Source organism: Saxophila tyrrhenica, assembly GCF_035928015.1.
Source record: "Saxophila tyrrhenica strain CCFEE 5935 chromosome Unknown scaffold_1, whole genome shotgun sequence".
Classification (NCBI taxonomy): domain Eukaryota; kingdom Fungi; phylum Ascomycota; class Dothideomycetes; order Mycosphaerellales; family Extremaceae; genus Saxophila; species Saxophila tyrrhenica.
In genome coordinates this window covers 595,887-619,874 of record NW_027041733.1, presented here as the reverse complement: position 1 = coordinate 619,874, position 23,988 = coordinate 595,887, and the positions used below count along the sequence as shown (strand labels likewise).

The following is a 23,988-nucleotide window of genomic DNA, read 5'->3' as shown; positions in this document are numbered from 1 at the left end:
GTACGCCATAAGATTGCTCAAGGTTGCTTTCTGGCATATACTACAATCTGTCCCTCAATCGCCGCTCAATTTCGACGCCTTGCGATTCATGTACAAGCTCTCCACTGCCTACCTCTCCTCCCTCCCTACCATCCATATCCCCGCCTACTTGTCATGTCCACCAGACCCAGTCCTCGACAACCGCAGCGTCTTGTCCGAGAACAGCTTATTCCCCATGCTGTACCCCGCTGCTATCAAAGCCACCGCCAACACGACACCGAGCGGGATGAGTTCGGGCGGGATGCGCTTGAGGGTGCGGAGGCGTTGTGAGACGGTGTGGGCTGTGTTGTTTGGTTAGCTCTCCTGCTGGGCTTCGTCGCTCACGGCGGCTTACCGGCTTGGTCTTCTTTCTGTGACACTGTTAGTAGTTGTTCAATGGAAGTGTCCCGGGGTAGTAGACGTACAGGAGAAGCCATCCTCATGCGCGGCGTAGCCTGCAACCGCAAGCTCCTCGTTGGTTGCATTCGGAGCATGGGGGTTGCTCGCTTCTGCAGCATGGACCCGGCGGACTGCTGGCGCAGCATGTTGGTCGCTAGGAAGCGTGTGGTCTGCATGTTGTGGAAGTGGTATGTTGTGACCTCAGAGCAGTAGAAGGGCTGATGTCAAGTCAATGGGTGGACAGCTCGAGAGGAGGAGGTCGTGGAATTAGGGTTAGACTAGGGTCTAGCCGAGCCCGCCGAAACGGAAGGAACCTGGAAGCTCTCTCATTGACCTCACCACCACCACTCCCGCCATCGCCGTCGACACTGCATACATCTCCTTGGACAACCACCCTTAACCACCCACAGCAACACCCCACGAAAACACCGCCACCATGTCCGACGACGAGCGAGTCACCATGCCCTTCAAGTTCGTCACAGGTACGCCCGCCGCCTCCTCAGACACCACCTCGGAACAACCACTGACCACAGTGTAGCTGGCTTCGACGCCCGCTTCCCGAACCAGAACCAAACGAAGCACTGCTGGCAAAACTACGTCGACTACCACAAGTGTATCAATGCCAAGGGCGAGGACTTTAAGCCGTGCCGACAGGTATGTCCACAGAGAAAGGGCGCTGCGGGCGGGGAGAAGGACGGACGACACAAGCTGATGAGTGGAACAGTTCTACATCGCATATAAGTCGCTTTGCCCGGCAACGTGGTGTGAGCGGTGGGACGATCAGAGGGAGAACGGGAATTTCCCAGCGAAGTTGGATGCATAGAGGATAGAACAGTGTACGGTATTGAAGAGCAGTGCAGTGAGGGTCAGGTGTGGACATATACGACCACGGTACATGGCGAAAGGGCAATTGCTCGGTCTTGAGTGGCGTTCAGCTCAATTTCACACGTTTGCAAACCGCTTTGAAGTGCTCGCGAATACACGTCGTTCAGTCTGGCTACTTCACGTCTTATACAACGTATCCAGGAATCCCTCCGCCAACTCCCTTACGATGCTCTTATCTGGCAGCGCGCCAGCAACACCATACAACGCCGCTGCATCACCCTTCTTCTCAGTTGGGTTGCCCCTAACGCTATCCACCACTTCCTCCAAATCCTTCAACAGCTCCTCTACCACCGCCACAATCGGCACCGTGACCGCGACGTGTATTGCCGCCGGGTCCTGCAGCGCGTTCAGATGCCATCCTCTCGCACTCATTGCGTCCGCGACATCGTAGATATCTAACGCGTAGAAAGGGTCCCTTGGCTTCGAGATCGCGGTAAAAGCCACGACTGACACCATTGGCTTGCCGATTACAACGATGCTGTGCCGGAGCGCATCAGAAGTGCGAATGCGATTCTCAATCGTCTTCGCCGCGCCAACAATCTGCAAGCAAGTACTCAGATACCCGTCCTCGCCCATCTTCATCAAACTCGCCCAGCAGCCCGCGATCAGCGCTCCGGGACGTGAGCCAGCCATGTTGGGTGAAGCGTAGACACCACCAGCCCAGTCGGGGCAGACGTAGTATTGATACCTCCGCAAAGCGGCGGAGCGGTAGAGCACAACGCTGTTGCCTTTCGGTGCGAAGCCGTATTTGTGCGTGTCGACGCTTATGCTCGTGACGCCGGGGACTTTGAAGTCGAAGTCTGGCGCAGGAAAGCCGGCGCGGGCGAGAAAGGGTATGATGAAGGAGCCGAGGCAGCAGTCGACGTGGAGCGGGAGTTTGTGCTTGAGAGCAAGGCGGGAGAGGGCGGGGATGTCGTCGACGATGCCGTGTGGGAAGTTCGGAGCGCTGCCGACGAGGATGATGGTGTTGCTGTTGATGAGGCGGCTGACTGTCGAGATCTGGACTTTGTAGGACGGTGCTGGGCAGGGTACGAGATGCAACTTGATCTTGAAGTACTCTGCTGCTTTGCGGAAGGCCGTGTGCGCAGTGTCTGGGAGGATCATTTCCGGTTCGCGCACGCTGCGTTCGTGGTAGGCCTTCTGACGTGCAGCAAGGACGGCCATGATGATACTCTCTGTCCCTCCGCTTGTGGTGACACCTGCTCCGCCTTCAGGCGCGTTGAAGAGGCCGAGTGTCATGGCTACTACTTCCGCCTCCATCTTCCGTACGCCAGGGAAGACGTCTGGGTGGATGGGATTTGCAACACCGAACCTCTTGAACGCCTCGCTCTGTAACGTCAAGAGCTCATCGCCGCCATGGTATACCGCTCCGGACACTCTCCCCTTCTCCCACTGTGTGTGCTTCATATCGCCCAGCTTCTCCAGCTCCGTCCGTACCTGCTCGCCCGTCCATCCTGACGCGGGCAGAGCAGTGTACTGTGTCACACCAGGTCCCGATGGTACAAGCTTCTCCTGCAGCTCAACCACGGTCTTCTGTACTTGCGCCTGCACCTTGGCCTGTACGAAGGGCAGCCGTAGGAAGAGAGCGTAGAGTCTTCTGTACACATCGCGGTAGAGCTGCCGTACCGATCCTAGTATCCCGTATCCGCGAAGCTGTATGAAGGTCTTTCTAGTATATCGAAGTATGAACAGCGCAAGTAGGATCTTCTGGAAAGCATCGAGACATTGCGAGAGTGTGATAACGGGTCTTCGCCTGACTGGTCGTTGGAGGCTCAACTGTTTGCGAAGGTCTGGTATGCTCACGGGGAGCCTTCGTGAGCTGGACATCGTCTCGAATGGTGAGCTGGTGTTATCTTCGGTATCTGGGTTTCATTGTAATATGTGTCGTTCGTCCACGAGAGATGAGGTGCGAAACAGACTGCATTCGTTACGACGTCTCGCTTTCACATGCACCTGCCGCGGCTCAAGAGCTTGCCACAGCAAACCAATCACGTTGATACATTTCGACGGTGAGACATCACACATCAAGTGTGCCTCTCGAACGCTCTACAGAGAGTGACTTGCAGTCAAACACGCATGCAACAGCATCGCCCTCGTACACTTCGCAGAGCACTTAAGATCGATCGCTCGCTGACGTAGGGAGTTCGCAGGTTCAACGGCGTTGAATGCATGGTACTTGTCCCCTTCGCATCCGAAAACTATTGAGTATGCACAATGGGAAACGAGCTTGTCCGACTTTTGTGCTCGCTACCTGCCCTGTCCATGGTACGCCCAAAGAAGCTCGTTCCGCTCAGCAGCTAGTAGTAGCAATCTTAGCACCGCCCTTCTTCATCGACATGCCTCCGAGCAACCTGAGAGTCACAGTTTACTCGACATCACCCTTGCTCTCGAAGTTCTCGCCCTCAACCAGATCCGGTATCTCATCGTCATCGTCATCCTTCTTGCCCTCCTCGCCCTCACCACCCTTCTGCAAGCTCTGGTAGCTTTCCGCAAGTTTGCGCAGCGATGCTAAGGAGTCCGGACCGAGTTGGTTCAGGATGCCGGGGACGAGCTCGGTCAGCTCCTTGTCCTCGCCGTTGCCGTAGATGGCGAAGGTGTTCGAGGGGACGGAGGCGTGGACTGCGCTGCGTTAGCTCTGCAGGCTGAGAGACAAAATGTCTAGGATGCAGCTCACCCTTTGGTGCAGAAAAGTGAATGACATTGCCATCCGCCTTGAACATGTTGACCTCCTCAATGGCCTGGATCGGCTGCACGTTCATCTTCTTCAATGCGGCCTGCAGCTTCTTGTCGTCGGTGCCGGCGCTCTTGTGCACCTTCTTGACCTTCCTTCTCGGTGTTCCCTTGCCTCTGTAGCAACCATGTTAGCACATGCATCTCTTTTCTGGTGCGCGCTCGGCCTCGGAAGACATTGGCGGTGGGCCCAGTCTCGTGCATGGTACGGCGAGGATGGTGTGGTACACTTACCCTGTTACATTGTTAGCTTGAGTCATTCGAGTCTGTGGTGTAGAAGCTCTGTGAACTGATCGTAAGAGCTGTATATGAACATACCAATGCGGACGGCATTTTGCATGCGAGCCAGCTTCTCGTGGTCCATGATGGCGGTCGGTGCGGTCGCGGTGGACGAGGAGGATGTATAGAGGGATGTGAGAGGTTGAAAGAGTGCTGTCTCGGCGTTACCGCAAGGTCATCGACAGTGGCAGATGGAGAGACTTGAGGTGTTGCACGACTTCGAGGTCGAAGCACCTCGGCCGGTCCCGTGTTGTGTGGGTTTTAGCCTGGACTGCCAAGGCTGGATATATGAGCGCTTGAAGTCTGTGAAAAGGCTCAAGTGGTGAAAGGTTCCAACTCTAGGTTATTATTTCCTAATTGAATGCAGCAAACAAAACGCCCAGTCTAGGTATCATGAAAACAGGCATTTCCCATCGATCTATCCACATCTTTTAATCCATACCATCACTTAGTAGCCCTTCCCTTCCAGTTCCTTCTCAGTCCAATCCCAAAGCTCCTCCGCGAGCTTCGGCTTCTGAGCATGCCAGAAGCTCCCACCGCTCTTGCTGCCGACCGGCTTCCAGTAATAGCTGGTCCGGACCGTGCCCTTGGGCCCCGTGGCAGCCCACAATGAGTTATGCGCTCCGTGCGGCACGTCCATGAAGATGCTCTTCATAATGCCGGTACTCATCCGCATGACGAAGCTGGTCGAGTTGACAGAGGTGTAGAGATCTGTCATGATCACGCCGGGATGGATGGCTGTGGCGGTGATGGAAGGTTTGCGGCGCTGCAGCTCCCGGGCGTGGAGGATGTTGGCCAGCTTGGCCTGGCCGTAGCGGCGCCAGGTACCCCATCGCTCGAGCTCGGCTTGGTCGTAGACGATACCATTCCAAGGCGCCATATTGTGACCTTCGGAGCTGAGGTTGATCACGCGAACGTCTGAGTTGGGCTGCTCGGCGGTCTTAAGCATTGTCGGCATCAGAAGCCTGGTCAGAAGCGCGTGGCCCATATGGCACGTGCCAAACTGGATTTCATAGCCGTCGACGGTCTTTGCCCATGGCACCGCCATGATGCCAGCGTTGTTGATGAGGATGTCAAGGCGATCTGATCGGGACTTGAACTCGTCTGCTGCTTTCTTCACGGCTTCCAGAGATGACAGGTCGAGCTGCAGGAAGGAGACATTGCTGCCAGGCACAGTCTTCTTGATTTCCTCAATGGCGGATTCGGCTTTCGATGCTGTGCGAGCGGCGAGGAAGATTTCCTTTGGGTTGTGCCTCGCCAGCTGGGTGACCGTCTCCTTGCCCAAGCCTGCGTTGCCGCCCGTCACGATGATAACCTTCCCTTCAAGGCTGGGGATGTCTTTGTCTGGGTTGAAGCCCATTGTATTGGTATTTGCTGATATGTTGGAGGTTTTGGAAGTGGAAGGTATTGTCTTCTGGAGATCTTTCGATTGTGTTTGGAAGTGCTCGAGTGTTGAGATAATGTGCTGTGAATGTGGTTGTAGTACTTAGCCTTGATCGAAACTCACCGTCAACTTATATATTGGTCTCCACTGGTGCAATTTGGTATGCAGAGGATAACGTGCCGTGCGATGCGTGCGTTGGTCGGGGAAGTTGTCGCCGGTGGAGATGAAAACGGCAAGATGGATGGATAAGGTTGGAATCCACGAACTTTGGGGGCGAGAATGTGGTCCGTGTACGGCCGCAGCATTGTATCGATCGTGGAGAAGCAAGATCCTGCCGTGCGAGAGCTTAAGGTCAGCAGCGTTGTCATTCGATACTGCTTTGCCTTAGTGAGATCTTCTCCTCTTGCAAGGGATCGAGGTGGTATTCGCACGGGGCGATGGAGGCTCCGGCTGGAGTACCCTAGGCGAGAGAAAAATATCCTTCTATACGTCAGACTACATACATAGACCTGCAGCGGTGAAGCTCTCAGCAAAGCGATCTGCGAGCCATAGCAATATCTCCTTCACATCTCAAACATTATATGGTGTCCACAGCTAGCACAGTGGCAAAGAGCTGATCGCTCATGCAGAGACGCAAGTTCGGTAGGGACGAACCAGCCAGTTCGAAACAATGGCAGCAATAGTGTGCGGCAATGAGGCGTTCAGATAGAGATAGCCTCCAGGGTGATCGGCCCAAAGGCCTCAGTCTGCTGTACTGACAACAGATTCTTGGTGCCGAGCGCCAGGACGTGAAGCAATGCCTGCGCTGCGACGATGCATGTGTGCTCGTCTGGCGGTAGTAGCTGGCTGAAGTCGATCGTGCCTTGGAGGCTCTCGTCTTCTTCGTTTCCGGCTAACGCCTGCGCGCGAGTCTGGTCCAGCTCTTCGATGCCACTCTGCACAAACTCCAGGAAGTGGAGGCTCTCGCCGTTGAGAACAGCACGCTGCCACTGCGACTGAGCGGCCGTTTGCGTGTCGACTTGAGCGGCCGGTCCGAACGGCTCGAACTCTTCTGCGCCGGTCATGAAGTCGGGTTGCGATCCTGGAAGCTGGAAGTCGTCAATGTCTCCGCCAGCCACCCCACGGCCCATGAGGGGCGACGCAGACGTGAGGCGACTGCCACGACGAGCGAGTGACCCAGCAGGCCCGCCGATGGATGCTGAGGTCAGCTGTCCGGCTCCGCTGAACAGCGCGGTCGGACGACGTGAGCCAGCGCTCTGGTTCCACGGCATCATGCTGGAGAGTTGACGGTCATCAAGCGGGGTTGGAGCCTCGCGACCAAGCTCGATTGTGTCGTCGCCCATCACTGGCATGAAATCGTCTTCCTGCTGGCCGCGACCAATCTCGTCCGAGGACGGTTCCCCTCGTGAGCGTACCCGTCGGCCCCCGTCCGCCTCCTCATCGTCTTCCCTCGCACGCTTCTCTCCTGCAGCGCCGAGTCGTACGCCTGTCAGCGCCTCAAAAAGTTGCCGGCCGCTGAACATGCTCAATGGTCCTCTGTCTCCACCACCGAGGATCCAGTACTCAGCATTCCTCTTGGCAATGGCAGCAGCCTTGCTAGCATTCTTCTGGCGGAGGGCTTCATTTTGGTTGGCGATGTAGTTTGCACTCCAGCGTGCTAGCTCGCGGTTGCCCACCTCTGTGTCGTGGTCGAGTGGGATAGGCTTATGGGTTGGTTGAGTACGGCGGCGTTGTGGCGCTTCCGCCGTCTCTTCTGATGTGACGTGCTGGACGGTTGGTGCTTGCGCTGGTGGTTGAATCGGCTCATTTTCTGCTCTAAGCATGGACTCGTCGTCTTGGAGAGGTAAGAAACCATCGTCATCGGATTGACCAAACTGGACAGACATTAACCATGAGCTTGTATAGTACGATCACCAGAACTCACCACAATGTTGTCCTCACCCTGCTGGCCATCCCCACCTTCTTGTCTGACCCTGGAGCTTGCGCTGCCGACTAAGCGCTCACTGCCGACTCTTGGTCCCTGTACCTGGCGCACTGGGCCGTCGCTCATCAGAAGATTGCCATCTTGATCAATCTCCAGGCCGAGATCATCGTCCAGGAACCCTCTCGCCCCATCTCGTCTGCCTGCGCTGGAAGGATCGCGGACACTGAGGCTCCCCAGACCTCGCAAGCCTCCCACTGGGCCGCCGACGAGAGACGACACAGACCCAGGAATTATCAGACCACCGAAGTCATCTTGCAAATCGATGCCGGCATGTGTGCGCTGAGAGGCATGCGGCGAGAGCGTTGACCGCTGCGAATCCTCCATGGCCGTCAAGTCGAGGTCAAACTGCTCGAGGTCCATTGGCACCAGATCGAAGTCTGGCAGGAAGTTTGGGTCGTCTTGCAGAACGAGCTGGTCCGAGCTACATTCAAGTCAGCTTCTGCTGAAGCGCGACAAGCATTGACACTCGCCGGCCCTTGTTTCCTCCTTCAGCATCAAGAGAGCTGGCTTGTACCACCCGGAACATGAGACGCATGTTATTCTTCGCGGTCTCGACATCGTTGAGGACATATCCGCACTGCTGCGCGTACACGCGCGTAACCCCGTATCTGAAGAATCATCAGTCCAGCTCTTGTTTCTGCTCACCACGGCTGCGCTTACAGCAGGTTGCTCTGCAGACGGAGCGCAAGTGGTGCCTCGGGAGTGCCTATCGTCTCGCACGCCTTGGATACGTCGACATCGAGAATGGCCTTGCGCGAGACCTTCTTCAGTGTGGACTTGGAGCCGAGGGTGGCGACGAGCCTGTGGTGGTCAGCTGGCAGCCATGGACGCGTTCGAGAAGGTCAAGAGACACACCAGACGGTCGCTACGCCATACTTGCGCGACGTGAGCACTGCAAGACGCGTCAGTATCTGCTGAATTGCAAACGGTGAGGCTAAGACCGACCTTCGCGGGAGTAGAACATCTCGACTCGATGCTGGCGCGGCCTGGAATGATAGGACGGGTATATGGATCACATGTAAGGATGAGACGATCGTATCAATGCTGATGTACATGGAAGATCGGAGATGGGGAAGTGGCAGTGAAGTCAGAGATGAAGTGAAGTCAAGGCAAGAATCTGCTCCCCTGAGCTTAAGCCGACCTCACCTCCTCTCTCTTGTGGGAACCAACTGTGGGCTTACAGGTGGTCTGTTAAGACCAATTGGCTGACGTCTGCACGACTAGAAAAATTGTCATCGAATGCATATCTCTTAGCTGTGATGAATGTGACAACGCAGGCCATGCTCTCACCTCGCTATGTATATAAGCCAGACAACGCAGTCCTTCCTGTGCAGCGGATATCCATGCAAGCTCAAGCCTTGTTACGCCTCCTTGACCTCCGGCAGCTCGACTGCACGATACAGGAGGATGAGAGCGCTGTGGCTCTCGCCGCCACCCGCCAGCGTCTCAATCTTCTCGCTGTCCACCTCCTGCACCTTCTCGTCGTTGAACCACCACCACTTGCCATCCTCTGTCTTGCCCGCAGGAGCGGTCTTTTTGACGTAAGCAGTGTAGTGTCCTGAGTCGGCGGAAGATCCTTGATGTGTGACGACACCCCTGAGTTCGTAGAGCCCGGTCTGCCCAGCCGTGGAGTCCTTCTTCATGTCCTCGTGAACAAGTGACAGTAGCTCCTTCTTCATCGCCACGATCTGTTCGGCTCGCTCTCTGTCGATCTCCTCGTCCGTCTTGAAAGTCTCAGTGCCGCCCATCTCCGTGTCCTGTGTACCACCGGCAGCCTTCTTGTCGATGTCCAGCTTCGACTCTTCCGCCGGCCCTTTGGCCTTGAGCTTCTGATCCTTCTCTTCCTTCTCCTTCTTCTTCTGCAGTGGCTCGTCCCCTCGAACGTTGCTTTCGCCATTGACAGACTCCTCCATCTCCTTCCGCATCCGCTTCTGTCGCTTCTTCGCACGCTCGACGTCTTCCTCCTCCTTTCGCAGCTCCCGGACCTTATCACGCACAGGGATGACCTTCTTCCTCAGATCCTCGTTGCAGAACTCTAGGACGTCAATCTCGTGCTGGAAAGTGACCTTGCGCATAATCTTGGCCTTCTTCTTGGAATCCTTCCGCCAGAAGAAGCGGATCAGATGGATGGGCAGGTACTTAGGCAGCCTGGATATCCGCGACACACGTGTATACGTTGCTTCTCTGCCCAAGCTTGGGCTGTTCTTCTCGATCTTCTCGTCCAGCGCAAGCCGTAGACCTTCTCGCAAGTGGTTCGTTTCAACAGCGATGTTGCACTTGAGGTCGGTGAAGCCTTCGGTATTAACGGTAGACTCTTCCTCTGGCGCATCGTCGCACGTCGTCTTCATCTCAAACTGTCCACCCAAATACTGATCGACCCATGCCTTCGATTGTCCCTGCTCGTCCGTGGTCTTGAGCGAGCCATGCAGCACGTGGACCAGCTGCGACCACACTTCTTCGGCGTCCTGCTGGGCGTAGCCATGACCCGTCTTCGCTCGCTCCGCAAACTGTGGAAATTGCTGTCGTAGGGTCGTCAAGAACATGATTGGCGGAAAGCCCTCCTGTGTCTCGCCCATCTGCTTGTACAGATCCCGCAGTGCACCTGTAAGGTCGTTGCCGCCTCCAAGACCACCAATGCCATGCTGCGCCAGCTGATCCGCCGAAAACAATGACGATCCTGAGGCTGCGGATGACTGTGGGGCCATCGTGTACTTTTGTAGCTCTTGTTGAAGCTCGGGAATGGCGCGGAGTGTTTGTAGGGTTGCGTTTGCGTAGCACGTATTGCCAGTATTTTGCAGGCCTGCCGGTGTGGCACCCTCCAGCTGCGCAAGCTCTGCCTCCGTCATATCCTCTGCAAACTTCATCTTCTCTCGTGGTGCCTCCACCATAGCTTCTGCTGAAGGCGTGCCTATAAGCGTGATTGTGGCGCCGTTCTTCAAGCCCACGGAGCTTAGGGGCGTGTCGTCTTTCACTATCTTTTTTGCCAAAATCTTTTGGTTCTCGGGCTCGACGTTGGTGAGGGAGTACAGCTGCATCTTGAGTTCTTCACCAGTGGACTCGGTGTTGACTGTAACTTCGTGCACCTTGCCCTGATGCTTCACCTTGATCTGTAATTCCGCCATGGTCGCCTACTCGTCGTGAAGGACTAATCGTGAGAATGAGGTGGAACTGGTGGAGGAGGAGTTGTGGCGACGAGTTCGTTGATTTGTTTGCATGTGGAAGGGCAAAGACTGGTATGGAAATGACGCCTCGTCGGAGAGACGCCCTCCGACCGCCAGATCACGTGCCGCTCCTGCTCCTCTCAAGGTGAACTTTCAGGTCCTATCCGACCTTCGACATTCCGTGCAATACGATAATGCAAGATTATAACCAACATGTATTGGCAGCCTGTTAGACATTGGCCCTAAATTCTTCGGTCTCTGCCGGCCGCCAACACGATAGATTACCGACCGACTGAAGCAAAGCAGGACGAGTTGGCTATCGAGTATCGACATGGTCAAAACAACGAGGTGCGGGTGACCTGCTCGACGGTTTCGATCTCTCTTCATTCTCTCCGTAATGACAGAACTTGGGCGTGGCTTTGGAGATTGCTCAGGACCAAGCGTGAGGCGGAGCTCTCCCTCAGCTCAAATGCCACATCTGCCCGCTACGTATTCAGCTTTGCCAGAGTAGATATTCTTAAGATCCGATGCCGTACTTGATAACTCACAGCGCATTGCTAACAGAGGTGTGAGCACCGGGACCGGGACAGTTCAACGCAGGATTCAAGAGAAGATGGCCGCTATCATCAAGCCTCACAAGGTGGACCGGTCACCATTCTACTCACATGTCACGCATTCCACTGGAAACGCAACCATGGTAACTATGGCGGGGCAAATCGGACGGAAGACGGACGGTAGCATACCAGCAGACCCCGTGGAGCAAATCAGCGAAGCCTACGTTAACCTTGGACGTTGCCTCGAGGCCGCCGGTGCACAGGTGAAAGACATCCTTAGATTGGTATACTACATCGTAGGGTTTGACCACAACAACCCGCGGCATCGACAGCCATATCTGGACTTCATTGGCGACCACCGACCAGCAACAACCCTGGTACCTGTCGAAAAGTTGGCCCTTCCAGGAATCATCTTTGAGGTTGAAGCAACTGCTGCTATCCCTCAGTCTCCTCCTGAGACGGTCGATGTTGTGGTGGTCGGCGCTGGACTCAGTGGGCTACAGACTGCGGTCGATCTACACAAAGCTGGACTGAAGGTTAAGGTATGCGAAGCTCGGGATCGAGTTGGAGGGAAGACGTACTCCGTGCCAGCCCAAGTAAGTGTTTGTGACGTTGGCGCGGCATGGATCAACGACACGAATCAAGCACGAATGTACGCTCTGGCCAGACGCTTTGGTCTCGATTTGATTGTCCAGAATACAGAAGGCTCAATAGTCGTAGATGCTGGTGTAGGGGACTTCAAAACCCACCCCTATGGACAACTCAACCCTGGTGCGAATGACGGAGCCCGCATAGCCGACATCGTCCGCATTCGAGATCTTGTTCGAGACTACCTGCCAGCAGATTGACATCACCAGCACTGTGGCCTCGGGCAAGAAAATCAGAGAAGACCTAGATGACATTACTCTCGAAGACTGGGTCAAGTCTCATGCTCCTACATGTGACGATGCGTTGAATGCACTAAAGGTCGGAACTCGAGCTATGCTTGGTGTTGAGCCGTCCGAATTGTCAGCTCTCTACTTCCTCGATTACTGCAAGTCGGGAGGAGGTTATATGCTAATGCGTAGCGACAAGAAAGATGGAGGACAGTATGTCAGCCCCTCGGTGAGAGTGATCTCTTCGACACTACCAAGCCCTACCTTGCGCTCTGATACGCTTTTGCCTGACTTTCAGTGTTGGAGAAGCTTGCTAATATCTTCTATCCTTCAGGTATATCCGCATTGCTCAAGGAACCCAGTCGTTTAGCAGAGGGCTTGCTAGTGAGCTTCCCCCTGATTCGATCGCATTCGTTTCGCCAGTAAGACGCATCGAGCAGAAGCCTGGCGGAGTTCAAGTAACTGCGGCAAGAGGCGTCTACAATGCGTCTCGTGTCGTCGTCTCGGTTCCAACACCACTCTACAAAGAGATCATTTTCAACCCTCCACTCCCGGCGGACAAGGTTGAAATGTCTCAGTCGACTTTACTCGGCGATTACTGCAAGTCGATCGTCTTTTACAAATCTCCCTGGTGGCGGCAGCACAATCTCTGCGGCCTGGCGCAGTCTTGCTACGGACCCTTCGCCGTGACAAGAGAATCGAGCGTGGACGCTGACAACCAATTCTCACTGACCTGCTTCGTCGTGGGCCAGCCCGCTCGCGAATGGATGAAGCTTCCGCGTGCTGGTCGCGACCACGCCGTTCTTGAGCAGCTGGAGAAGCTGTACGGTCCGTTCGCGGCGGTCGAAAAGCCGATCGAGATTGCGGAACAGATTTGGCAGGCAAGTCTGAGAGCCACATTTGCCCGGCCAAATACTGATTGTTGGGACAGAACGAACAATGGAGCCAGGGCTGTCCGTGTCCAGTAATGGGACCAGGCCAGCTCTCACGATTCGAACATGTACTCAGGGCGCCAGCTAGCCGCATCCACTTTGTAGGAACGGAGACCGCCTTCGAGTGGAAGGGTTACATGGAAGGGGCAGTGCGATCTGGAGAAAGAGGAGCACAAGAAGTGCTGACGGCTCTCAACCGGGCGAGGATGTGATGGCTGCGGCAAAGCCTTTGGCTTGTTCCTTACTACAGTCACAGGACCGCAGGAAATTCGCGTTTGAAGAAACGATTCACAGTCCTTGCACCCTGCTGTCTTAATGTGGTGGAGGCTAGCTAAGCCTAAGCATGATCGTTGATGTTCCGATGTCCCAGCCGAGTGTTTCGAGTGATTTTCTCCCATTCCGGAGCAACTCTGGTGCTACTGTGTGTTCTGTCATTTGTCCTGCGACAATCCGATTTCAAGAGGGATGTCAAGGCCTATCAAGACCGCAGAGGGGCACTGATAAGCTTCGGCAACAACAGTTCTCCAACGTGCTGTCGGTAAACGATAGTGCGGGCGTGACACTTTTGCGCAACGGTGGCTGACAACAACGGAAGACTTTGCGTACATGTACCGACTGCTCTCGCGATACTAAAAGACCAGCAAACCATTGACGACGACCCTGCTTTCGCCATGGGCAGCCGGGCCGAAGACTATCACGACATTGCTGCTCGCGCGCAACAAGGAGTCTTTGATTCGATACCGCGGAAATGGCGACTGCCAGCGGAACTCAAGCAACACTATGATGGCCATGCAGCTTCATTCATCCCAACGTGTGGATTTCTGGACGAAAGGACTCTGGCAATCACAAATTTGTCGGCTACAGAGCTACTTGGTCAAATCCATACTGGCCAACTTTCGGCAGCGGCAGCAACAGAGGCGTTTTGCGAGCGGGCCTCGTTAGCACACCAATTGTGCAACTGTTTGACGGACTTCTTTCCCGAGGAAGCATTGGAATACGCAAAGTCTCTTGACGATGAATTCGCAAGAACCCGACTGATCGTTGGACCTTTGCATGGGCTGCCGATGGCTGTCAAAGATATGTGAGCATATATCGTCATCCGAAAGCCTCTCCGTTTGCACTGATAACAATTCTGGAGTTAAGAATGCATGTCAAGGGTAAGAAGACCACCATGGGATGGGTATCATGGGCCGACAATCCGCTCTCAACGATTGAATCATCCCCTGCTAAGGTCATGCGAGACGCCGGCGCCGTCTTCTTCGGCCGTACAACGATGCCACAGACTGGAATGGCTCTGGAAACTATCAGTAACCTCTGGGGTCGGACACTGAACGCCCACAACGCAGCTTTCGGTTCTGGTGGCTCCTCCGGAGGCGACGGCGTGTTGTGCGCTCTCAAAGGTGAGCCAGCTGCTCCTATTACAACTGATATTGGCGGCAGCATTCGGGCCCCAGCTGCTTTCAACGGACTATACGGCATGAGGCCCACCGCTGAGAGAGTTCCTCGGCACAACATGATCGCTGTTGCTCCAGGAAACATATCGATCAAAGTGTCCGCTGGGCCCAATTGCCACAACATGGCTGACCTGAAGACCTTGACACGGGTTCTTCTCGAGCATAAAAGCTTGCCTTATGAGCCAACGACAGTGCCTGGCTCCTGGTCTGATGAGCCAGCTGTGTCCCGGCCATTACAAATCGGCGTCATCTTTACAGATGGAATTGTTGAGCCGCATCCTCCCGTCAAGAGAGCGCTGCGAGAGACCGTCTCGAAGCTCAAAGCTGCTGGACATCAAGTCTTCGACTTCCCCGTGCCGTTTGACTTGTGGCAGGCTGCACTCACAACATGGGTAAGCTCCGAGTTCTATCCGCTTTAACATGCTGACGGTCATTGCCAGGCTTTGTACTTCCAGACAGGAGCTGCAGAACACAAAGCTATCTTGGCTGAGGGCAACGAGCCCATGATACCCCAGTTCGAGCACAACTTGAGAGTCTTTGGAACGAGGGAACTCACCGTACCTGAGCTACTTCGACACAACTCACAGCAAGCGGCATACAAAGCGGCGTTCCAAGAAGCATGGGACCAACAGGCAGAGGGGATGGACTGCATCATCTGCCCGTGCGCGCCAATGGCAAGCGTACCTCACGACTTCCCGGTGTGGTGAGCCAGCATCCAAGTCCGCCTCTTCTATCCACATCAGTTGACCTTTTGTTCAGGTGGGGATATACGACCCTGTTCAATGTCCTGTAGGTTGAAGAACCCCAACACGAGTCGTTCGTTGCTAACATCAGCAGCGACTACCCATCGGTTATCATGCCTGTGAAGGATCTCAAAATCAATCCGGAAGATGATCCGAAGGACATGTCGTACCAACCGAAAGACAACGCCTTCGATAAAAAGAACTGGGAGATATGTGAGTCGAACAACAGATGACCTGCTGATCCGGGCTGACTCAAGCCATCAGACGACCCCGAGCTGTGGCAGACACAGCCAGTGACGCTACAGATCGTTGGCCGACCCTGTCGAGATGAGGCGCTGATTGCTGTGAGCGAGGCAATCGACTTGGTTGTCAATGGGTTGTAGCATTGTCGTAGCATTGAACAACGCAGTGATAGGAAGAGTCAGCAAGGTTCTCGCGTTGCTGATCCAGATGGAGACGTCTCTCAAAGTAGCATCGCACCACACTTCTGCTTCCGTTCTGGGAGAGACTCTGCGACCGTTCGTAATGGTTAGTGTAAACCATAGAGTGCTCGGGAGAACAATACCTTGAGGGCAGAGTGTGAAGCCCCGCACATCAATCAACCTCGCTCTCTCCATGAACCTCGCTTTCTCAATGCTCGCTCTCGCCGTTGGTTTGTAATCCATCCTACTATTTAACCTGCACTGAGTTCCAACCAACCACTATAAGTTGTTTGGTCTCCAACAAGCTGCCACAGTCCAAGCATCACAATGGCCCAACAGATGATCGGTACAGCCCTGCCTGGCCTGCGTCCGTGCAAAAGATACATTGCAAAACACGACGCCAACGGCGTAAGTGTATATGACGACTCTCCCGACCAGGTCTTCAATGGCATTCCTGGCGGAGGAGGAGTAGCTCGGTCGTATTCCGTCAACTCTGTCCCTGCAAATCTCACCAACGACCAAGACGTTAAAGCATACCGAGCTAAAGAAGGACCTACAAGCTACACTCGGTGAGTTGTATCGACAGTAGCAAAGTGTCAGATTCGTCTACTAATCGACGTCTACCAGGCGAGAGATTGTCAACCCAGAGCCAGGTGCAAACTTGCTCGTGATCGATTTGGCTCCGGGAGCAGTGAGTGCTATGCATCGGACGGTTTCACTCGACTTCTCCGTGTGCGTTCAGGGAGAAATTGATCATGAGTAAGACTGCCGAGACAAGAGCAGCATCTCCAGTACGGTTGAAATCTGGAAGCCCAACGCTAACTATGTTCCCATCGCTGTAGGCTGGATGGTGGAGAGAAAGTTCGACTGTATCCCGGCGTGAGTCTCATTTTGGGAAGCCCATTAGGAGCCGCAGCTAATTCTTCTCCTGCAGGATCACATCGTGCAACGGGGCACCAACCACCGATGGTCCAATCCATCGAAGACAGAGCCTGCAAGGTTCGTGGCCACCACGATACCATGCATCCCTTTCGACATTGCCGGGAAACCTTTGGAGGAGTTACACATTCCCTCTGACGAGTGGGATAAGTCGAGGCCGAAGATGTGATAGCTCTGCTACAGACTCGCACCATAGACAAGCCTGCGTCGGCCATCATCAACTTCCTTTCGTGTGTCCATTTCCATTCATGAATTGTGCTTGAGCAGCATCCTCCAGCACTGCTCGCGCGGGCCACAGGAAACCAACTCCATGGCTGTCGTCGAGCCCCTCGCACGTTAAGAACTCGATCATGGCGATCATCGTGTAGGAAGAAAGAGCTGTCAGTATATGCCACCAGCCATGTAGTTCGAGAAGGACGCCGAGCGGGTAGCCGAGTCGATGCTGGAGGCGAGTGACCGTTGAGCAGCAATGCACATCGATGTTCCATAGAAAGTACGCAAAGAAGGCAGTTGCTGTGAAGAGAATCAGTACGGGGAGCTGGCATGGTCGTACATTAATGCGATCAGTCAACTGACAAGTTCCAAACGTCGCCAACGTTGCCATCTTCTTCCGCTGGGCAGAATCCTGCACGGTCTCGCGGATGATCTTGCGGGTCTTCCATATGACGGTAAATGTCAGACTCAAGAAGATAATGATGTGGAGCGTGAATTCATCTGTCACGCAATGGTATATCTTTGAGAAAGCATTAGCGACAAATTCCCGAAGCTCATTAGCCTTTCAACGTACAATGAAGGAGGTGAGTCCGATTGAAATGATTGCGGCATTTCGACGCTGTATGTCCTTCGGCTGGCGGAAGGAGAAGAGCTTGATTAGAACACAGCCCATGGCAAAGTGCATCGACATTTCATCTCCTTGAGGCAGAAGTCAGCTCTGGGGGTTTCAAAAGGCGAAAGACGGCACCGACCCATTTGTGTGTGGTACTGAAGAGTGGCATGATAGATCGAGCTTGCCACACCCACTCCAATGAGACCCCAGTAAGGTAGATTGACGATATCAAAGACACTGTCTCCCTGATGCTTGTACCGATTGATCCCGTGGATACCATAGGCGACTGGGGGAGACCGTATCAGCGAAGCCGGCTAAAGAGGGAAAGGTAGGAAGCAAGACTGTAACACAGCGATGTGAAGGTGTTGAAGAATTCTGCCACGAATCTTGTAACGATGTAGTCCTGCGACCTCAGCAACAGCTTCGCGTTGGAGTGGACTCAGACGTGGCTTACTTCTTCGCAGAAACTACGAAGACGATATCAGTTCTCCCTGTTCATCGCTCGTTCCGGTGAGGACGACAAACTTCATGTGTGATGTGGGCGGTCCCCAGTATGGTGCCTTCGGCGTACTGTACTCCATCGCAGCGACTGGAAGAGGTACCACTGTCCATGTAGCTACTGTAGCTACAAAGGTAAGAAGAAAACCTGCAGAGCTGAAGACGGCAGTGGCAGGAGCCTTCCCGGGCGGTCCGCGACTCAGGAGTACTCGACTTCAACTTTTCTGTCAGCAGCCTCACAGCCACGACTAAACTTCATCTTCTTCCTATTCAGGTAAACAACATGACACCACCCTAGGAACAGATGATGTCGGGTCTGGTTGGATGGAGGTGGACAGTGTCTCCAGGATACATAATGGTTTGAACCGTCTTCGTTCGCGTCTCCCTCCAACAAAGAGTTCTTTTCTTTCCAAGAACGCTCCACCATGGCACTCGCTTTCCTTCTGATCCTATTCCATGCATCGCTTTGCTTTGCTCGCCGCCTCGTGCTGAACGAGAAGCTCGAGTCCTCGAATCTGCTCGGCTCGCACTTCGGCCTGATTGACATCCCACAGACGTTTGACTATGTGATTGTTGGTGGGGTACGGCAGGACTGACTGTCGCCAATCGACTGTCTGAGCACCACACTGTCGCTGTCATTGAAGCCGGTGGCTTTTACGAGATCGAGAACTCCAACCTGACTGAGATTCCGGGCAACGACGTCTACTACCTGGGAAAGCATCCATTGTGGAGTAATCCTTTGGTCGATTGGAACCAGTATACAACGAAACAGCCGGCGCTTAACGATGACAGTGTCCTCTTATCGCAAGGGCATACCCTTGGTGGTGGCAGGTATCCCGCCGGTCCAAGCACCTAGCACAAAGGCGACACTCTACAGGAACGGCTCGCAACTTTATGTGGTATCACAGAGGCGCGAGCAGGGCATACGAGATGTGGGCCGAGATGACTGGCGACAACAGTTGAAGAATTGAGAAGTTCCAGCAACACCTCCAATCTCCTGTACAATTTACATCGCCCGTCGAAGGAGCCTACCCAGCTGGTCTAACTCCGACATTTGACTCTTCCTTCTATGACCCGAACGGAGGGCCGCTGCATGTTTCGTACCAGCAGTACCAAGCTCCGACTGGTGGTATACTAGGAGCTGGCTTCACCGAGCTCGGCCTGCATGAGTTGCCCGGCATGGTTGAGGGCAATTTATTAGGCTGGACAAGCTGCGCAACCACCATCAACCCGCGAACCCAGACCCGGGACAGCTCGGAGACCTCCATGCTGCGGAACGCGATCAAGCGCAACTACAACCTACAGATATTCACGCACACGCTGGCGAAGCGGATCTTGATCAACAATTGCAAGAGAGCCGTTGGAGTGGAAGTCAGCACGTCTGGGGTGGGCAGTGGAAGCACAACGTTCAAGATTCATGCTTCAAAGGAAGTCATCGTGTCTGCAGGTGCTTTCAGGTTACCACAGCTTCTGGTGCGTTGGCTATCCGTCCAGCGTATGATCTGCGGCTTCTGCTAATTGGTGGCTTCTGCAGATGGTCTCTGGAATAGGCCCGGCTGAAACCCTGCAAGCACACGATATCGATGTGATAGCGTAAGTCAGCTCATGATCCTCAGAAATCTCCAGTCTTATCCGAGACCGGACCAAGCGCTATCCGACGCTCTAGAGTCTCTTGAGCTCACTTCTTCCTTCGAGACGCTCGTTGACCGTTTTCGAATACTCTAGCGATCGGCCGGGTGTCGGACAGAATCTGTTCGACCACCTCTGGACCGCCGTCACCCGGAAGTTCAACGTGACGACCAGCGCACGTCTAGCGGACCCCGACTTTGCCGCAGAAGCGAATGCTGAATATGTGGCCCACCGGACTGGTATTAACACTAACCCAGGTGGAACCCTTATCGCCTTCGAGAGACTGCCGCGAGGATCGATCAAGGACTCCACCCGCAAAGACCTGGACACCGCTTTTGGGGGAGACTGGCCGGATCTCGAAGACTTCTCGATAGACGCATATGCCTCGACGAACGATGATTACTTGCTCTCAGCTCCGGATATGGGCAACTACTCAGCCATTGCTGCCACGATGGTAGCGCCTTTCTCTCGCCGCAACGTCATGATACAGAGCAAGGACACTGCTGTTCATCCTATCGTCAACCCGGCATGGTTGAGCGACCCACGAGATCTTGAAGTGCTTGTTGCAGGGGTCAAGCGTGTGCGGGAACTTTTCAACACCAAAGTTGTGACTCCGTTCCTCATTGGCGACGAAGTCTACCAAGGGTCGAACGTCACGACGGATGCTGAAATTGCAGAGGTGATAGCGGCTTCGAGTGATAGTGTGTTCCATCCGGTACGCTACGAACATGCAATTCATATCAACCCCAGACTACCACTAACCTTCTACCCGTCTCTGTAGGCCGGGATCTGCCGTATGGGCAAACCGAACGACGAAGACGCAGTACTGGACAGCCAGGCCCGTGTCCTCGGCGTCCACAACCTCCGCGTTGCCGACGCCAGTTTCTTCCCCGTCCTCCCACCGGCTCATCCATCAGGCACGGTCTACGGCCTTGCAGAAAAGATTGCTCACGTCATCCTTGCAGCCAAAGAACCACAGGCCGAGCTCTGAACAGAGTCCTCAGTCCATTCTAAAGAACCGTCTAGTCATACAAGCCAAATGCTCCTTCTCGTCTCCAACATCCCACATCCCCAACTCTCGTCCATAAAACCTCTTGCCAACCTCCGGGCTCGTAACGAGAAAAGTCCTCCGCATGGCCGGCATAGCGTCGAAGGTCTCGTTGCAGCATTTTATAAGCCACTTGCCGAGACCGTGCGTACGGTAGTCCGGTAAGATGTATACGTCTGTGAGGTAGGCGGTTGTCATATGGTCGGTGATTAAGCGTGCCATGCCGATCTGCTGTAGTTGCTCGGATGGATCGTCCGCGATGGTCGGAGATGGGGTGCGTGGCGAGTCTGGCGTCTCTGCGCTCTTGGGAGATGGAGCGGCAGGTATTACTTTGTACAAACCCAATGTCAGGGAGTTGTCCAGTAGAACTGTGAGCTGCTCGTCTGGGAGAGGCTTTGCCCAGTACGTTTCTTCTGAGGCGAACGCAGATTGGACGAATGCGCGGTCGACTAGGTCTTTGCTGGTCGAGACGAGGTAGTCGTCGTCGTTTACGCTTTTCTGCCATCTCAGGTTGTCTGTGGCTTTCGTCATGTTGACTGCTGTCATCTCAGATGCACATTTTCCTTGTGTTTTGTTGGACTTCGATCGAGCGGCGGAGCGAGACTGAAGCGATGAGAACAGAGCTGTCGGGCAAGAAACTAATGACTCACCAGACGAGAAACCGGCAAGAGTGAGCGTTGTTGGATGTTCGGCAGAAGGTAGTTTACATTCTATTCCTCTATGTCTATGCTATATACGCTTGTCGCGATGTCGTTGATCTATGCTCTATCGTCGTCATGTTCCCTTTCTTCCCTCAAGACCACATGCAGCTTCACCAGCTGCCAATGCGCATAACTTCAGAGCGAAAATTTCCTTCGTCTCTAGTCGTCTGTCCCACCGCATTCGCAGAGAAAGCAGAAGGCTCTCCTCGTCGTGATTGCTTGTACCTCTTGGCTGCCTGTTGGCATGTTCGCCAGAAGGGAGTCGGCCCCAATACCCTTGGTCTTGTGCTTTTCAGATGACCGCGCTGTTCAGTGGGTTGTTTTGTTTGCTTTGCCTTCAAAGATAACTCATCCACGCTGCTTCTTGTCGGTTGATGGTGGAGCGACATGAATCTGCCAGTACTTTCCGATATCCTGACTCATATGTGCCTTCCTCTCAGGATCTCGCTCATCCTGGTCGTACACAGGGTGCGTTACGTCTTCAGCCAACACCCCGATCCGCTCTCCATTCTCAAGAAAGTGCATGAACTCCTCGCCGACCTTGACGTACTGCATAACACCTTCGCGGACATCAATTGTCGAGCCCGTGGTCCAGGACAAGAGCATGGGCTCGATGAGCGGAGCGTCGGTCACCGATGGATGCGAGGTACCCTTCGAAGTCAGGAACCACGCAGACTGCTGCTTCTTGCCCTCCTTTTTCCTCATGACCTTTTTCACGAGGTCTTTGACCACCTCGAAGTGCGGTCGTCCTTCGAAGATAGAGTGCCGGGCAGACCACGACTGCGAGTGAACCACCAAGATCGGAACGTCGATGTCAGACTGAAGCGGTCCGCTCTGCTTGCCGGGGTCAAGTATCAGTCCACCGACGAAGGGGCGCTTGTCGTTCGGAGCGTCTTTCAGAGCCTGAAGAGCTCCAGTTGCGCCGTAGGAGTGACCGCCGACCACAATCCTGTCCATGTTGATGCGTCCTCTCCATGCTGCCAAATCGTCGCCTTCGCTGCGAGCGTTGGAAGCGAAGACGTCCTTGCCGTGGCCGTCGTTGATCTGCCGTAGAACGCGGACTGTCTCTTCGATTTCTGCCTGGCGCATGGCGATTTGAATCTGCTTGAACTCTGGTGTCTCTGGCTGGGGTTCCAGCATGCTCTCGCTGATGTGGTAAACCTCTCGAGAACTACCGTCCTTGAGCATGACACTGCTGCCAGGCCCACTGCCGTCCCGATGCTCGATTGCTGCCACGATGAAGCCAAGAGATGCGAGCTCGCCACACCATTGCGTGTAGCTGGTGCGACTTGAAGCCATTCCGTGTGAGAAGACGATTACCGGGAACTTCGGTAAGCCCGCCTCCATTGGAACTTCCGTGCTGGAATCATACTGTGTTGACGTGCCGTAGATGGGAACGTCCACTTCCGCTGGTACGACGGTGCTGCCGACAAGAGTCCACAGAGCCCAGCTGAAAATGTTGTTGGTGAAGACGTTGTTTATCCGAGCGAACCTGGCATAGCCCTCGCCCTGCTGTGCAAAATCGGATATCCACGGATGGTGAGGTTTTGTTGATATTGCGCCTTTGTTTGCAGGATAGTACATCGAGAACAGGACACTCTCAAGCGCGAAGGCCGGTTGCTGGGTGTCTTTGAAGACATGCTCGCTGATTAATCTCTTTTCGGTCGGAGCCTCAATGTCGACAACTCCCACTTGGTAGGGTCCAGAGTAGTTGGGTAGTTTGCTGCTGAGTAAAGGCATGTCGAAGATGTAGCAGACAAGTACGAAGATGATAGCAGCGATGAGCAGTATTCGCTTTATCGTCCAGCGAGGACGTCTCGTACTTATGAGCATTGAGCTTGCTGCACGCGAGCAATGGGTCGTCTCCAATCGGCAGGAACGGGCAGGCTGGATATGTCACAGAGTCGCAAGACGTGTGCTAGAAGCGACTTGCGAAGTGCGATGGCCGCTCTAATCAAAAATAGGCTCAGCCCCAATCGCAGAATGGATTGTGGTGGAATCACAGAATCTGGCGACGCGGCCTGAACGCTGACGTCGTCGTCGCCACTAGAAGTGGAAACATCGGACGGAACACCCCAGCCCTCGCAGCTTGGCCAACCCAAGCCATGTCGCACGTAAACTTCCGCGGGCGGCGCGGAGAGGCGGACGCGGACTTCATCTCTCATTCCAGGCTGCTTCCTTTCTCTCCTCTCTATCGTACGTTCCACGCACCACGTACCCCATGGCAGACTCGTCACCATGCCATGGGTCAGGAGAGCTGCACTGTGCGATACCGACACCATGTGCGAGCATCCGCCGCAGCCTGATGCGCTGCACCCTGCTGAAGTAATGTGCTGACGGCATCCCTTCTCACCCTGTCTCATCAACAGCTCAATCTAATCACTCGCGCTACCCGCGAGGCTGGTACCTCCAACCTCTTATCTACGTTTCGGCACTTGCATCGGATCGAACCAAAGCTAAGTAAAAGTGACCAGCCTGTTGCCATTTGAAGGCCTGCTGGCCTTTCAAGAAGAGGACGCCGTATCAC

At 54.5% G+C, this 23,988-nt stretch overlaps 14 protein-coding genes across 14 annotated transcripts; 5 read left to right on the top strand and 9 right to left on the bottom strand.

The window, feature by feature from the left end:
- Window positions 1-144: 144 nt before the first annotated feature.
- LTR77_000275 (uncharacterized protein) lies at window positions 145-593 on the bottom strand (the record flags this gene model as incomplete). Its single annotated transcript, XM_064797542.1, has 3 exons — window positions 145-320; window positions 374-389; window positions 444-593. The coding sequence occupies 3 exons, from the start codon at window positions 591-593 to the stop codon at window positions 145-147; spliced, it is 342 nt and encodes a 113-aa protein (XP_064663776.1).
- A 260-nt stretch (window positions 594-853) lies between these two features.
- Window positions 854-1,240, top strand: COX12 (Cytochrome c oxidase subunit 6B; the record flags this gene model as incomplete). Its single annotated transcript, XM_064797541.1, has 3 exons — window positions 854-899; window positions 956-1,071; window positions 1,142-1,240. The coding sequence occupies 3 exons, from the start codon at window positions 854-856 to the stop codon at window positions 1,238-1,240; spliced, it is 261 nt and encodes an 86-aa protein (XP_064663775.1).
- A 179-nt stretch (window positions 1,241-1,419) lies between these two features.
- DPL1 (Dihydrosphingosine phosphate lyase) lies at window positions 1,420-3,129 on the bottom strand (the record flags this gene model as incomplete). Its single annotated transcript, XM_064797540.1, has 1 exon — window positions 1,420-3,129. The coding sequence occupies one exon, from the start codon at window positions 3,127-3,129 to the stop codon at window positions 1,420-1,422; it is 1,710 nt and encodes a 569-aa protein (XP_064663774.1).
- A 538-nt stretch (window positions 3,130-3,667) lies between these two features.
- On the bottom strand, window positions 3,668-4,396 carry EGD1 (Nascent polypeptide-associated complex subunit beta; the record flags this gene model as incomplete). Its single annotated transcript, XM_064797539.1, has 3 exons — window positions 3,668-3,921; window positions 3,977-4,147; window positions 4,351-4,396. 3 exons carry the CDS (start codon window positions 4,394-4,396, stop codon window positions 3,668-3,670), a joined length of 471 nt encoding a protein of 156 aa, XP_064663773.1.
- Window positions 4,397-4,759: 363 nt separating this feature from the next.
- LTR77_000271 (uncharacterized protein) lies at window positions 4,760-6,000 on the bottom strand (the record flags this gene model as incomplete). Its single annotated transcript, XM_064797538.1, has 2 exons — window positions 4,760-5,776; window positions 5,962-6,000. The coding sequence occupies 2 exons, from the start codon at window positions 5,998-6,000 to the stop codon at window positions 4,760-4,762; spliced, it is 1,056 nt and encodes a 351-aa protein (XP_064663772.1).
- Window positions 6,001-6,396: 396 nt separating this feature from the next.
- On the bottom strand, window positions 6,397-8,643 carry rec8 (R8 protein; the record flags this gene model as incomplete). The annotated part of the gene is made up of 6 exons (XM_064797537.1): window positions 6,397-7,569; window positions 7,620-8,100; window positions 8,144-8,287; window positions 8,340-8,480; window positions 8,535-8,571; window positions 8,625-8,643. The coding sequence occupies 6 exons, from the start codon at window positions 8,641-8,643 to the stop codon at window positions 6,397-6,399; spliced, it is 1,995 nt and encodes a 664-aa protein (XP_064663771.1).
- Window positions 8,644-9,040: 397 nt separating this feature from the next.
- UBP6 (deubiquitinating enzyme) lies at window positions 9,041-10,801 on the bottom strand (the record flags this gene model as incomplete). Its single annotated transcript, XM_064797536.1, has 1 exon — window positions 9,041-10,801. One exon carries the CDS (start codon window positions 10,799-10,801, stop codon window positions 9,041-9,043), a length of 1,761 nt encoding a protein of 586 aa, XP_064663770.1.
- A 652-nt stretch (window positions 10,802-11,453) lies between these two features.
- LTR77_000268 (uncharacterized protein) lies at window positions 11,454-13,237 on the top strand (the record flags this gene model as incomplete). Its single annotated transcript, XM_064797535.1, has 3 exons — window positions 11,454-12,215; window positions 12,238-12,482; window positions 12,604-13,237. The coding sequence occupies 3 exons, from the start codon at window positions 11,454-11,456 to the stop codon at window positions 13,235-13,237; spliced, it is 1,641 nt and encodes a 546-aa protein (XP_064663769.1).
- A 635-nt stretch (window positions 13,238-13,872) lies between these two features.
- On the top strand, window positions 13,873-15,781 carry LTR77_000267 (uncharacterized protein; the record flags this gene model as incomplete). The annotated part of the gene is made up of 6 exons (XM_064797534.1): window positions 13,873-14,282; window positions 14,345-15,047; window positions 15,096-15,358; window positions 15,415-15,444; window positions 15,493-15,611; window positions 15,663-15,781. 6 exons carry the CDS (start codon window positions 13,873-13,875, stop codon window positions 15,779-15,781), a joined length of 1,644 nt encoding a protein of 547 aa, XP_064663768.1.
- Window positions 15,782-16,147: 366 nt separating this feature from the next.
- LTR77_000266 (uncharacterized protein) lies at window positions 16,148-16,583 on the top strand (the record flags this gene model as incomplete). Its single annotated transcript, XM_064797533.1, has 2 exons — window positions 16,148-16,389; window positions 16,448-16,583. The coding sequence occupies 2 exons, from the start codon at window positions 16,148-16,150 to the stop codon at window positions 16,581-16,583; spliced, it is 378 nt and encodes a 125-aa protein (XP_064663767.1).
- Window positions 16,584-16,976: 393 nt separating this feature from the next.
- Window positions 16,977-17,645, bottom strand: LTR77_000265 (uncharacterized protein; the record flags this gene model as incomplete). The annotated part of the gene is made up of 3 exons (XM_064797532.1): window positions 16,977-17,272; window positions 17,336-17,492; window positions 17,547-17,645. 3 exons carry the CDS (start codon window positions 17,643-17,645, stop codon window positions 16,977-16,979), a joined length of 552 nt encoding a protein of 183 aa, XP_064663766.1.
- Window positions 17,646-19,262: 1,617 nt separating this feature from the next.
- LTR77_000264 (uncharacterized protein) lies at window positions 19,263-20,703 on the top strand (the record flags this gene model as incomplete). Its single annotated transcript, XM_064797531.1, has 4 exons — window positions 19,263-19,556; window positions 19,618-19,676; window positions 19,809-20,427; window positions 20,494-20,703. 4 exons carry the CDS (start codon window positions 19,263-19,265, stop codon window positions 20,701-20,703), a joined length of 1,182 nt encoding a protein of 393 aa, XP_064663765.1.
- Window positions 20,704-20,712: 9 nt separating this feature from the next.
- LTR77_000263 (uncharacterized protein) lies at window positions 20,713-21,291 on the bottom strand (the record flags this gene model as incomplete). Its single annotated transcript, XM_064797530.1, has 1 exon — window positions 20,713-21,291. The coding sequence occupies one exon, from the start codon at window positions 21,289-21,291 to the stop codon at window positions 20,713-20,715; it is 579 nt and encodes a 192-aa protein (XP_064663764.1).
- Window positions 21,292-21,809: 518 nt separating this feature from the next.
- LTR77_000262 (uncharacterized protein) lies at window positions 21,810-23,201 on the bottom strand (the record flags this gene model as incomplete). The annotated part of the gene is made up of 1 exon (XM_064797529.1): window positions 21,810-23,201. The coding sequence occupies one exon, from the start codon at window positions 23,199-23,201 to the stop codon at window positions 21,810-21,812; it is 1,392 nt and encodes a 463-aa protein (XP_064663763.1).
- Window positions 23,202-23,988: the final 787 nt, after the last annotated feature.